We start from the raw sequence: 12,523 nt of genomic DNA on the forward strand, positions 1-12,523 counted from the left end.
AGTAGGAGGGAGAGATCAAGGGGGAGGAGAGAGAGATAGAGAAGGACCTTGAAGGACAGAAACAAAGCTGGAGAGACAGAGACCCAGAGGTTCCCGGAAGCAGTGGGGGTGAAGAGATAGAGAGGGGCAGATCCCCGGAGAGACCCTCAGAGCAGGATGCTTGGCTGTGGGATGGGGGCTTGGGGTGCATGCAGCTCCCTCTTGCAGCTCCTAAAGTCAGAAAACATCTAAATACTGCGCGGGCTTCCTCTTGCGGCCCTGCCTCTGTCTCCCCTCCAGCTGGGCCCCTCTGCGACCCCAGAAGATCTTGCTCCTCGTGCACCTGGCTGCGCCCCTCCTCCGCTCAGACACCTTCCATGCTCCCTGCAGCTGTCTCTCCCACGGAGCAGGCATCTTCCTGCAGGGCTGGCCCAGGCCCACCCATCTCGCTGGCTCCTTTGCCATTTTCTCACTTTCTCCCTAGATCTTCCATGAACACCTATTGTGTACCAGGCAGGAGTCTAAGCCCTGGGGATTAAGCAGTGACCAAAACAGACCCAATTCCTATTGTCCTGAAACTCATCTCAGAGTGGGGAAAAGCAGAGGACAGGGAATATTTGTTGACCTAAGTTGTTCACAGCGATCAATGCTGTGAAGATAAAGCAAGCAGGAGAGAGGGGGTGGTGATGGCCGGGAGTGCGCTGACTGTGGGGACAGTGTGTTCCACGCAGAGGGTCAGGCCCAGAGGTGGCACCGTGCTTGGTCACCCTCAGACACGGAAAAGAGGCCAATTAGAATGAAGGCCCTGAGCAAGGGGAACGGCCATAGCTCTGCCCACCCGCACTGGATCCAGGCTAAGATCTGGACCTGGCAGCTTGCATCTTCCCACATCAGAATCCTGGTTCCGTGGCTGTGTGCCCGGGGCGAGTCACTTTATATCTCAAGCCTCAGTTTCTTTATCTGTAAAATGGTCCTTCCTTCACCAGGCATTTTCAAGAACTGATTGAGAGCTGTAGCTGAAGCCCTGAGCCAAAGCCAGAGCATGGTAGATGTTCAGATTGCAGCCATCTATGATTTCTGTTATCCTTAGGATTTGCGTTGCTTTCCTGATTATTTTTTAAATATGTATTTATTTATTTATTTGGTGGCACCGGGTCTTAGTTGCAGTAGGTGGGCTCCTTAGTTGTGGTATGCAAACTCTTAGTTGTGGCATGCATGGGTGATCTAGTCCCCTGACCAGGGATGAAACCTGAGCCCCCTGCATTGGGAGCGCGGAGTCTTAACCACTGGACCACCAGGGAAGTCCCCTGATTATTTCTATTTGTGCCTAGCGTGGCTGAGAGCTCAGCCAGCCAGCAGAGGGCGGGAGACTGGCTGTGGCCCTGCCTTGTTTTGCGACTTTGACAACTTCCTACCCTTCCTCCGGCCTCAGTTTTCCTGTCTGCACAATGGGGAGAGCATGTCATTCCAAGATCTCTGATTCCATGTCACTGCAGCTTCTTTTTGTTTCTCCTCCAAGTCCAAGTCCAAGGCGCAAACACACAGACTTTGGAAGGAGGAAGGCCACGTAAATATTTCAGGCAGTAGACGTACCTGGCCCGCCTGGACTGTGAATGTTTAACGTGTCACATCCTAGTTTTCGCTGGCCTTCACAGGATGTTCTTCTCCCGGGCTGGGGAATCTGTTAGTCCTTGACCCGTCCTGAGCCCTGGAGGCCAAACCAGGAGGAGGTGGGCCTGGCTCTGGGGGGTGTGCTGGGGTGCAGGAGGGGTGTGTGGGGACGGGGCTGGGTCAGTCTCATGCCACTCTGGGGCCTGTGGGACTCTCCAGCGCTGTGGACATCATTGTGTGCACGGGGAAGTCAAGGCTCAGAGAGAGTCAGGGAGCCTCACACCCCGGTGTACACAGATCCCCCCCTGGAAAGACCCCTATAAAGGGGGAAGGGGCCGGAAGAGGGGACTCCCGGAAGGGCCTGGGGTCTAGGTGGGGGGCGGGGAGTCAGAAGGGATGGGTTCACCCAGTCCCAGGAGCTGGGAGCGTAGCTCTGGCTCCTCCTCCTCCTTTCTGCCCCTCCCCCTCGCCTCCCTCCCCCCCATTGCTCCTAGCCGCACCTCCGCCCGCCCCGGCTTCCCGGCCGCGATCGCATACCTCCAGGACCCTCTGGTCTCGCTCCCCACTGCGGACTCCTGGGCCCGCCCTATACCCTCCCCAGCCCCACGGGCGGGATGAGGGGCTTCGAAGCCCTCAGAGAGACCCCAGGTCACAGATGTGTCCGTGGCTAGGCAGGACCCCCTTCTGCTTCGAAGACCCCTGAGGGGGACTGTCGGGTTTGCCCCCCTCCCCAACGCCCTTCATCTGCCAGCAACATCAGTAATAATAATATCAGCTGACGGCTGGTGAGCCCTTGCAGGCTTTCTGCTAATCCTCGGAACCCTCTTCCCAGAAACAGATCAGACAAGTGATTTCACTCGCCTCACTCACCATAGCTCCTCTGCTTGCCGACACCTGCTGACACATTTTGTATTTTACTACCGCCGGCCACAGGGCGGGACTTAAGTGTCCCGTTTCCTGCTGTGTCCCCAGGGCTCAGAGTAGGGGTGCAATAAATGAATGAACGAAAAAGATGAATGAATGAATGGGTGAGGGTCTGCTAAAGCACTTTCCACGGAGTCAGTAATAGGATCTGCATGACAACCGTGGGTTCTGTGATTATACCCATTTTACAGATAGGGAGGGAAAACCAAAAAACAGAGTGGTGAAGCCACTTGCTTGGATCACCCTGCTGTGAGAGGAAGAGCCAGGATTTAAACCCACGCTGGAGACCCCATGCCCAGAATCAGTATGTGACAAATTAATAACAACCACTGTTCCCCTCCAGGGGTGGGGGTGTCCCAGAGCCTTGCTTTGGGGGGAGGGTCAGGGGTGGCCTTCAGAAAAGTGACTTCTGGGAGTCCTGGGGGATTAGAATAGGGGGGGAGGGGGAAAAAAGAACACTGTTCCAAGCAGAAGGAACAGCATGTGCAAAGGCCGCTAGGCAAGGAACAACCAGTTGTTTCAACCTGGCTGCAGCCTGCTGGGAAGGAATGATTACAGGGCTGGGTAGCAGGCGCTTGCGGTCTCCTGGGCCTAGAATTTATTCCAAGGACCATGGAGGCCAAAGATTATCTATTCTTTAAATCCTTTTTAAAAACTGTGAAATAGAACACACAGAAGAGTGCCCTGATTGTAAACAAACAATCCGATGAATTATCACAAAGTGAATACACTTGTGTAATCAACTCCCAAATTACCATCACCCTTAGAAGTCTCCTTTGGTAACTCCATGACATCTGGTGCTATAGGTCCCTTGGGCCTGTCTTTGTTCTTTATATAAGTGGAGTCACACAGCATTGACTTTTCCATACCTGGCTTCTTCAGTGTTCTGTGTGCGAGATGTATGGTGTCAAGTGCGGTGAGGTCTGGTTCTTTTTCCTGGCTGTGTAGTATTCCACGGGCAGCTAATGTCACAACTTACCCTTCTGCCCTTTGATGGACAGCTGGTGGTTTCCAGTTTGGGGCAATGAGGACTAATTACAGCTGCTGTAAACATTCTTGTGGCATGTGTGTTGGGTGGATCCAGCATTCAAATCCGGGGGTATCACTGGGTGCTAAGCAGCCTTCTGAGGCAGATGTAACAATTTACACTCCCCAAGAGAGGGGTAGAGGTGAGTTCTGGTTTTCAGCACAAGGATATACATTAAGCAGGGAGTGATCCCATCTCACTGGCATTTTTGGAGGTGATTTGGCTGCAGTGGGGGAGGGGAGGGGCCCAGCAGGAGGGTCCCCCTGTCCCCTCTGCCTCCTTTCTCTCCTTAGGGACAGGAGACATTTACCCTGAGGTTGGCTGTTCATCATCACCTCTGTCTCTCCCTCCTTCCCTTCCTGTGCCCTTGGCCCCCATGCGAACCCACTGGATCGGGCAGACAGGTGAGAATTCCTTGCATCCCTCGTGCTCCCAGCTCCTTGAGGGTGGGATTTCTGTGGCATGAAGCCCTTGTGAAGATCTTACCAAGTCCAGATGACTGTCCCCACTCTCCACCCACCTCCCCGCCACCAGGCCCATATCCTGGGTGGGGAGCCTGAACTTCTCTTAGTTTTTATTAAATTTTATTAAATTTTTTGGCCACAGCACAGGGTATGTGGGATCTTAGTTCGACCAGGGATCGAACCCACACCCCCTGCATCAGGAGCGCAGAGGCTTAATCACTGGACCACCAGGGAAGTCCCTGAAGTTCTCTTGACTGAAATGCCAAGTGTGCTGGGAATCCCCTTTCCTGCTGGCTCCCCCTCCTGGGCTGGTCCAGCTTGGATGCAGGGGGGCGAGGGTGGGCTCCAAGTGGTCCTTGGAGAGTTGAGGTCCAGCTGGGGGTCTGTGTTCTCTGATCTGGAAAAAAGCGTTGTGTGTGTGCAGTGTGACTGTCCAGTCTCAGCAGCTGTCTCTAAGGATAAAGACTGTCATTTAGGAACCCTCTGGCCTGGGACTCAGAAACTAGTGACCCCTTAGCTTTTCTGAGTCCCTTTGCCTACCTGTCAAAACGGCTGGCTAGACCTCAAGCACCTAGGCTGTGCTGTGTGACCTAGAGCCTCCAGCTGGCCCTCTCTGGGCTAGGCGCCAAGTTCAGGAGCTAGACTACATTTACAAGCCAGACTCAGCTAGGACTCTCAATATCCAGTCCTGTAACAGACGAGGGGGTCTCAGACTTGAAGCCCTCTCCTCCTCCGGGAAGGGGGGCACCGCGGGCAACTCACAACACAGAGGCAGGAACACGGCAACCAACCTTCTCACATCTTTATTTGAAAGGCACAGCTAAGCCCACCCTCGATACAGCATTTTCACTTCTCTCCGTAGAGATCAAACAACTGAACACAACAAAGGCTGACAGTCTAAAAGGCTATATACAGACACAGGTGTGGGTGTTGCTTTTTTTTTTTTTAACATTTTTCTGTCTTTTTCTTTTTTTTAATATCCCTTTTCTTAAAAGACAAGCTAGTATACTGGAAAAAGGAAAAATAAAAAATAAAAACCAAGACAACTCGAGTACCCTCATCTTTATTTGGGAAAAGGGAGAAAGGGAATTCTGGGTCGCCCACCCCACCCTGTTCCCCGGGCGAAGCTTGCTGTCCATGGCCCCTCTTTCTTTCATGGGTGAGGGGACAGGACTAGGTGGGTGTGGGCGGCGGGAACTAGCAGAGGGTGAGTGAGTGGGAAGGGGAGACGCGGGGCGCCCAGGGCGGGGAGGGGCAGCTAGCATTGTGTTTGCATGCAGTGCCAGGGTGTGAGGCCAGGGTGGGCCCAAGTGCAGGGGGTTTTGGACCTCTTGAGGTCTTGCTCCCTTCGGACCTGGCCTCCCACTTGTGCCTCCAGGCCTCAGCTTGCCTCATCTGTGGTATGAGCAGGTAATGACCCATTCAGGCTGCAGGGGAGGAGGAGGGAGGCTGGGAGTCGGGGGTAGGAGCCAAGTCAGGGGGTGGCACACAAGCAGGGCGAGGGCCCCAGCAGGCGGCTACCATAAATACTACCAAAGTTGAGCCAATCCCGAGCTATACTGTGTCTTATGCTGAATCTTCCTCTCTCTCCGTGTCTGTCTCCCCTTTGTCCCCCGCCCCCATCCCAGCCGCCCACTAATCCGATTTCTCGCCATCATCCTCCTGGTGGGTGTCACCGTCATGCCCATTCTTGTCTTCCTTGGAGAGGTGGGCCTGGGAGCCCAGCGCCGACAGCGAGAGGAGGCCGGTGCCTGCACTGACCGCCGGCAGCGAAGGGGGCTGCAGCCCCACAGGCAGTGGGGTCAGAGGCAGGGCCAGAGCCTGCAGCTGGGACAGCTGGTGGGCTTGGAGCTGCTGCTGCAGGGCAGAGGAAGGGGAGCGTTAGTCCCCTTGGGCCCACCTGTCCTTCTCCCACCCGCTGCTTCCCCCGAAGACCCCAAACATACTCGGATGATGGAGTTCAGCTCAGGAGCAGTGACCTGCTTAGCCCTCTCGATGGCTCCCAAGACTTGCTGCTGGTGCTGGATGGGGGAAGGGTGGAGAGACATCAACTGATTAGCCCCGATCTTGTTAGGGCTTGTGGCTTAGAGCCCAGAAGCAGCCCCGCTCCCATCTGGGCTATTAGAGCCCTCCCTCTCCACAGCTTCCCACGCCTCCCGAAACCCCCCTCTCTCCAGCTGATTCCTTTCATCCAGCCTCAGTCTCCTCATCTGGAAAATGGGATACACGGAGATGCAGAGAAGACCGAAAGGGCTTGGTACCAAAATCTTAGGAAAACGCTTTTGGGTGAGTCTGAGAAAGCCTGAACCACGACCAATGCCATGTGCAAAGCAGCAGAAGTGCAGTGAACAACCTGGTCAACAGTACAGGGAAGTCCTGGTTCTAAGAGCTCAGACCAGGACTGCTGGTCCAAGAGATCCGAGATCTGCTAACCCAAGCTCCTCTTCCTCCACAGCCTGGGAAGGCCCAGTGAATTCTGGCAGGACTGGGGCACAAGTCTCGGTTCAGGGCAATCCCCCACCCTGTACCCCAGCCCTCCCTGAACGTCTGTCTCTCCGGCCATCAGATGCTAGAATCTGCCAAGCTCCATCTTTGCCTTGGCTACCAGGGAGCCCCTGTTGTGAACGGAAACCACAAGGCTAGGTCTTCAGGGTCCTAAGAGTCCCCCCTTCTTTGGGGCTTTCATGGTGTCCTCCTGGAATTGTTCCTGGGCATCACCTGAGGGACCCCAAGATATGGATGGGGGCTAAAGAGAAAATGATTAATTCTCAAGAGTAAATCTGGCAGAGAGCAGATGGGCCTTACATGACCCAGACGTGTGTGTGTTTGTGTGTGTGTACAGAGTGGGCCTCACACCAAGAGTCTTAGAACCCCAGGAAACAAAAGAGGAAGAGTTGGGTACCTGGTTCCTCCGTATGTCCGTGTGCACCTCTGTGTGTCTGTGTGCCGTGTGTTTAAGTGTCACATCTGTGCATATCTGTGGCTGTTTGTATGTCTGCCTATATGTGCTGAGAGCCCCCCTGTCCACACAGCGGCCAGCAGGGCCTCGCAGATGAATCTCAGGGGGTGAAAGACGGAAGCAAAACAGGGAAACAGAATTCTTGGTGCAGTCTTCAGCGTGCCTGACGTTTTTACAGTGCAATGACTCACTCAGGCTGGGAATTCCACAGCAGGGTGAGGCCCCTCCCTCCACTGCCCTGCACCCCTGGGGTTTCTCCAACCTGGGGATTCTTCTGCACAGACTGGCTGGTGGCTGGGAGGTCCAGAGAGGGAAGGCGTGTGCCCTGGGGTACCCAGCACGCTGCTGCCCCAGATGGCTGCAGGATGGAGGGCCTGGGGAAAGTTCACGGTCCATCTACCGCCTCCTCCCCGCAGCCCTGGGAGGCCTGGGGGCTCCACTCACCTCTTGGGAAAGGTAGGGCAGGACCTGGGCACAGATCCCATTCAGCCTCTTGACGATTTCAGCCTGAAACACACAGATGCTTCAGCCCTGGGCAGCAGCTAGGGCAGGCGCAGACCAGCCCCAGGAGGCCAGGGGGTTCTGTCTAATCTAAGAAGAGGCCAGCTCGGCCCAGGGTCAGGTCAACTCATCGGGCCCACGGGCACCCAACCAGCAGCAAAGGTGGAATCTGAGGCTGGCTCTCTGCCCTGTAGGCTAAGAGCACAGGACAAACCCACGCCCAGCTGCTTGGGGTCCCGGTGGCCCTGGGAAGATGATGCCCAGTGCCTGATAGGTAGTGAGTGCTCCGTGGGAGAGAGGGGAAAAGGGGTGGGGGCAGCTGGCATCAGTGTTCTACAACATACCCGAGGGTAGCCTCATCAGGGCACAGGTGGCAAGAGCAAGGCTGCAGGGCAAGGGGCAATCTGGGGGTTCCAGGGTGGGTTGGCACATCACCCCTCCCCTGCTGTTTGCAAAGGGGAGACAGTGGGGTGGAGGGGGGTGGCAGGTCCCTGGAAAGTCTCTGCCCCTCCCCCTCAGGGAGAGAAACCCATCAGGGAGGCCTAAGAAAGAAGGGGGGTGGGTTGGGAGGTAACAGGATACCAGGGCAGACTTGGTGCTCAGCCAAGGGGTGGGCAAGCTCCTACCTGCCTGGGGGAGTGCCGAAGTAATCGTGGGACGGAGGAGGGGGGAAGAGGGCGTACCTGCTTGTGCATCTCGATGTTCAAGCCGTAGGACATCTCGTAGTACTGCATGGGGGCGGAGAGGAGAGAGAGAGAAATGGGGGTGGGTGAAGAATGGGGGGCTCCAGAGACAAAGGGATGGGGGGAGCGACACAGAGAGACACAAAGAGGGGGAGAGGGGGAGAAGGGGAGAAATGGAGAGATGGGGAGGGGAGGGCAGGCGAAAGAGATGGAGATGGAAGTGGGGAGACACCCACACCAGCTGCTGGGGCCCAGGTGCCTGGTGGGGCTGCTGCGGAAGCTAGGGGAGCTTCAGGGCCCCAGCAGCGGTGTGGGTGCCCTGGTTTCTGTAATAATGATCACACCCCAACCTCTAACACACACAGACACACACACAGAGACACACAAACACAGACACACATAGACACACACTCTCTCTCTCTCTCTCCAAGGCTCCTAATCTTTTATCTTTATGTGTCTTGTCTGCGGGTGGCCCCGGACTCCAGGGAAGTTTGCCTTCCTGGGTATAAATAATCGAGGATAAACAAATCCTGCTGGGTCTGGCTCTGGGGCCAGCAGTGCCCCCCCTCACGCCCCAGATCTGACCCTGCCCCTTCCCTTGCTCTAAACAGTCCCATGGCGCCCCTCTGTCACCCCAGGGAGGGTGGGGGGGAAGCCAAGTTTGTTCCCAAGTCTTTGTGTGGTCTCCCATTCTCTGCCCAGCAAGCTCCTACTCATTCTTCAGGACCCCAGCTGCAATGCCCCATCCTCCATGCAGTCTTTCTCAAACCGGGAGCACCCCCTTCTGGAGTCCCCCAGTCCCGGGTCCCTCTCTCTGCCCCAGCCCCATCCCTCCCTCTGAGGCCAGAGGTTCAGTGTCTGGGTCTGCTTCCCCCACAGCCTGGGAGAAGTGGGCTCTGGGCTGGACGGAGGTGGCGCAGTGGGGCGTGGGGGTGGGGTGGGGTTGATGCAGAAATCGCCACCTGGTGGGTAGGAAACCTAACAAGTGATTCTGGCAGCGTGCGCTCAGGCAGGGTCTCAGATGTCAGGCCCAAGAACGCAGTGACACCCCTTCCCTCCCACCCACGTCAGAGAGTCCTCCTCCCAGGCTTGGGCAAGGAGGGGTTAAGCCTGGGATGCCTGGACCATGGGGGTGGGGAGGGATCTGGCTGCTCCCTCAGTCAGATCCTGGCTTTCCCAGCCATTGGCTCCTTTCCTGCCAAGGACAGCCGGGGGACCTGGCAGGCCCAGGCTGCAACCCGGTGGTTTGGCACCTCGGCCACTGCCTGGGCCGGCAGCCAGGCCAGCAAGACGGACTCGGCCCGGCCCAGGGGCAGGCTGAATGGAGAGCTGATCCTGACTCCTCATACATCCCAGAGGTGGCGACCAGGGTTCGGGCAACAGCTGCTGGTGCTGGAGGGGGATCCGGGGGTCCCCCATCCCTGCCCACTGGACCCCAGGGCTGGCTTACCATCACGTAATGACGCTGCATCTCTGACTTCTCGCTGGCCAGCTTGTCACATTCGAGTTTCAGACTGAAAAAGAACACGGGGTGGGGCGGGGGCTGGGCTGAGGTCCCCCCCATTGTGCAGGGGAGCCCCTAACTTTGGTGGGGGACAGGCATAAAATGGGGCAGGGGGAGCCTCAGGTGCCCTAGCTAGAAAATGTGGATTATGAAACCAACCTTGCAGATCTGGGGGCAGAGAAAGCAATGAAAATAATAAAAGTAACAAAAGTCAGAGCAAATGCCCTGACTGTAGCTGAGACAGGGATTCAAAGAAACTTTTACCTCTCCTGAAACCCAAAGAGATCAGGGCCGTTAACATCACTCTGTTTTTACAAATGATGCAATGGACGCCCAGAGAGGTTGAGTGAACGGGCTCAAGGTCACACAGCCAGGAAGCTGGCTTCAGAGGCCATACTCTCAAGCACTGAGGAAAACTCTCCAGCAAAGGAGGAACAAACAGACATGGTGGAGAGGCTGCGAGAGCCAAGTTGGCTGGTGGGGCTCTGGATTGGATTTACCAAGGAATCTTCAAAGGAACCCAAGCCCCTCTTGTGGGTCCTGATTTCCCTAGCAGTGGGGCATAAATTTCCACCATTGGGTAATAGAGATGGTGACCGCCCCGGCCTCTCTCAAGCTCCCCCAGCAAGGATAAGCTTTGGGTATTTCTCAAAGGCCCCTCACGAGGGTGTCAGGATGACAGGTAAAGAGCTGAGAGCACAAACTCAAGCCAGATAGACTGGGTCCAAAGTTCAACCCTGCTGTTTTGATGCTGTGTGACTCTGGGCAAACCCCTCTACCTCTCTGGGTCTTGGTCTCCAAGTCTGTTGAGTTCCAACCTCCGAGGGTGAGGTGGTGAGGATGAAATGAATTAAGACCAGAAACACTCTTAATGCTGGTATTCAGCAAGTACCCAATAAAAACTTAGTTGCTCTTGTAGTCACCCCAGGAGACTGGAGTGTCACTTCGCCAGACTGACCACGACTTGTATACCCCAGTTGGGAGGACAGCCACAGTTGGTTTCTCCAACTTTCTTTAAAAATATGCATTTGTTGCCACCGTTAAAAACAAAATCACGCAATTTCATTCCAAACTCTGCATTTCTGGCCCTTCCTGAAGGACTGGTGGATCCTGTGTGAGCCCCCAACATGGTAGGACCCCTCAGTGTAAAGCAGGAAGCCCAGGCTCAACGGATGGAGACTCCAAAGCTCAGAGAGGGGGTGTGGCCTACCCGAGGTCACATAGCACTGTGGCAGCAATCGTCAGATTGCTCGGTCTCTGGAATTGGATCAGCCCCCGTGCTCACTGTGACATTGGCATGGGCCAGGCTGGGGTGGGGGTGGGGGAACCCCCCAGAGAGGCTCAGAAAGGCCAGGCCTGCCAGGCAAAGCCCCTAAACCCTCCACATCACAGGACCAGAACAAAGTTCCTAGGCCTGCCCTTCAACCATCTGTGCCTCAGTTTCCTCATCTTTGAAATGAGCACGATAGGGCAGCAGTAAAGATTAAACAAAAGGACGTATGTTCCATCTTGAGCAAATGGGGAGAATGGGAAGTACCTCCAAAGAACAAATATATCACTGCTCCCAATTTCTTCTTGGAGACAACTCAGGATCCTTCAAAGAATACTTTTGTGTGGGTAAACTAAGGTCCAGAGAGGGCCTAAGACCCCACAGGTATTCTTGGCCACGGACCCCTTTTGATTCCTAGTTCAAAGCCCCCCTCCGAAGCAAAACCTTGAGAATCTGCATTCTTCAACCCAGAGACTGGGTACAAATCTCAGTTCTGCCACTTCTTTGCTGTGCAACCCCAGGAAATTCCTATCCTCTCTGGGCTTAAGTTTCTCTAAGTGTAAAATGAAGACAATAATAGTTCCTTTCTCTTTAGATTTGGCACATTGGCAAGCCCTTTAGAAACGTTAGATTCAGTTCTGGAAAGAGAATCGCCTTTCTGCAGGCTGGCAGGAACCCTTTCTCCAAAACTAGGCAGAGAGAGATAACATGCTACAGATTTTGGTGGGGGGGTGGGGAGGTGGAGGGCCCATCCCCAACTCCAGCTGTTGGGAGGTCTTTTATCCAATACAGATTGAGGTGGGGGTGGGGAGGGGGCTCTGACACCAGACAGCTGAGGCTTTGGGCAAATTATTGAAATTTTTGTGCCTCAGTTTTCTCATCTACAAAATGGGACTGTCTTAAAGACTAAATGAATTTCATATCGGCAAAGTGCTAAAGACAGTGCCTGCCACCTAAGACATTCAACGCCTCTACTTTTTCGGAGCCTAGATATATAGCAGGGGCCACAACCTCCGCTGCAGGCTTCAGTCTTGCCATCTGAGCAGGGGGCTCCAGCTTCTCCCGGGGCGGGTACCACCAGCCCCAGCTCACCTGTGGTACTGAGCCTGCAGCAGCTGAAACTCATCTTTGATGCGGTCGCAGGAGTCCGAGGTGGTGAATTTCAGTTGCTGGGGGAGGTGCGACGAGCCCTGTGGGGAGGGGCGGCCCGGGTCAGGATCCGGTGGGGCCGCCACCCACCTCTCTCCCCCGCTGCCCCGAGGCAGCGGCCGGCGCAGCTGCAGTGTCCCCCCCCACCACCCGCCCTACTTCCCGGGCCCGTGTTTACAGCCCCCGGAGCGGCCCCCGCCCGCACTTCCTGCCCCCGCCTCTCCTCCAGAAGCCGAGTGGGGTGGGCGCGCCCGGAGGCTCTCGTCCCCCGCCCCCCCCCCAGGCTGTGGAGGTGCGTTTGAAGGCCCGCCCTTGGTGGGGGGCAGGGTGCGCCCTCTACCGCGCCTCCAAAGCGCCGAGAGGGGGTGCACATCTGAGCGCCCCAACTGCCTCTGGGAGGGGGGAGAACGCGTCCTAGAGGGTCCCCCTCCCCAAGCTGGCGGTGGGGGGGG

General features: G+C 55.9%; 2 protein-coding genes and 1 long non-coding RNA gene across 3 annotated transcripts in view; all 3 read right to left on the reverse strand.

The window, feature by feature from the left end:
• Positions 1-1,688, reverse strand: part of LOC112396290 (uncharacterized) — a 6,159-nt gene extending 4,471 nt beyond the window's left edge. Inside the window, exon 1 of the long non-coding RNA XR_003002539.1 lies at positions 1,573-1,688. This is a non-coding gene — a long non-coding RNA (uncharacterized LOC112396290). The remainder of the gene's footprint in view (positions 1-1,572) is intronic.
• TLE2 (TLE family member 2, transcriptional corepressor) overlaps positions 1-12,207 on the reverse strand; it is a 40,803-nt gene extending 28,596 nt beyond the window's left edge. Inside the window, exons 1-2 of the mRNA XM_024739982.1 lie at positions 12,015-12,207; positions 9,599-9,662 (exon numbers count right to left, since the gene is read on the reverse strand). Of these exons, the coding sequence (XP_024595750.1) occupies positions 9,599-9,619 (21 nt within the window). The 5' untranslated portion in view covers positions 9,620-9,662; positions 12,015-12,207. The remainder of the gene's footprint in view (positions 1-9,598; positions 9,663-12,014) is intronic.
• Positions 5,311-8,199, reverse strand: TLE5 (TLE family member 5, transcriptional modulator). The gene is made up of 4 exons (XM_024739981.1): positions 8,149-8,199; positions 7,409-7,471; positions 5,952-6,026; positions 5,311-5,862 (listed from the first exon to the last, which is right to left on the reverse strand). The coding sequence occupies exons 1-4, from the start codon at positions 8,197-8,199 to the stop codon at positions 5,641-5,643; spliced, it is 411 nt and encodes a 136-aa protein (XP_024595749.1). The 3' UTR covers positions 5,311-5,640.
• Positions 12,208-12,523: the final 316 nt, after the last annotated feature.

Source organism: Neophocaena asiaeorientalis, unplaced genomic scaffold (genome assembly GCF_003031525.2).
Source record: "Neophocaena asiaeorientalis asiaeorientalis breed wild unplaced genomic scaffold, Neophocaena_asiaeorientalis_V1.1 scaffold469, whole genome shotgun sequence".
NCBI lineage: Eukaryota > Metazoa > Chordata > Mammalia > Artiodactyla > Phocoenidae > Neophocaena > Neophocaena asiaeorientalis.

Bases quoted from the DNA above. Each gene is read 5' to 3' on its own strand.
- TLE5 (XM_024739981.1), bottom strand. From the start codon at position 8,199: ATGCAGTACTACGAGATGTCCTACGGCTTGAACATCGAGATGCACAAG. The intron at 6,027-7,408 runs GTGAGTGGAGCC...TCCCCCATCCAG, and splicing joins TGCCCTACCTTTCCCAAGAG to CACCAGCAGCAAGTCTTGGG. The intron at 5,863-5,951 runs GTATGTTTGGGG...TCTGCCCTGCAG, and splicing joins AGCTGAACTCCATCATCCGA to CAGCAGCTCCAAGCCCACCA.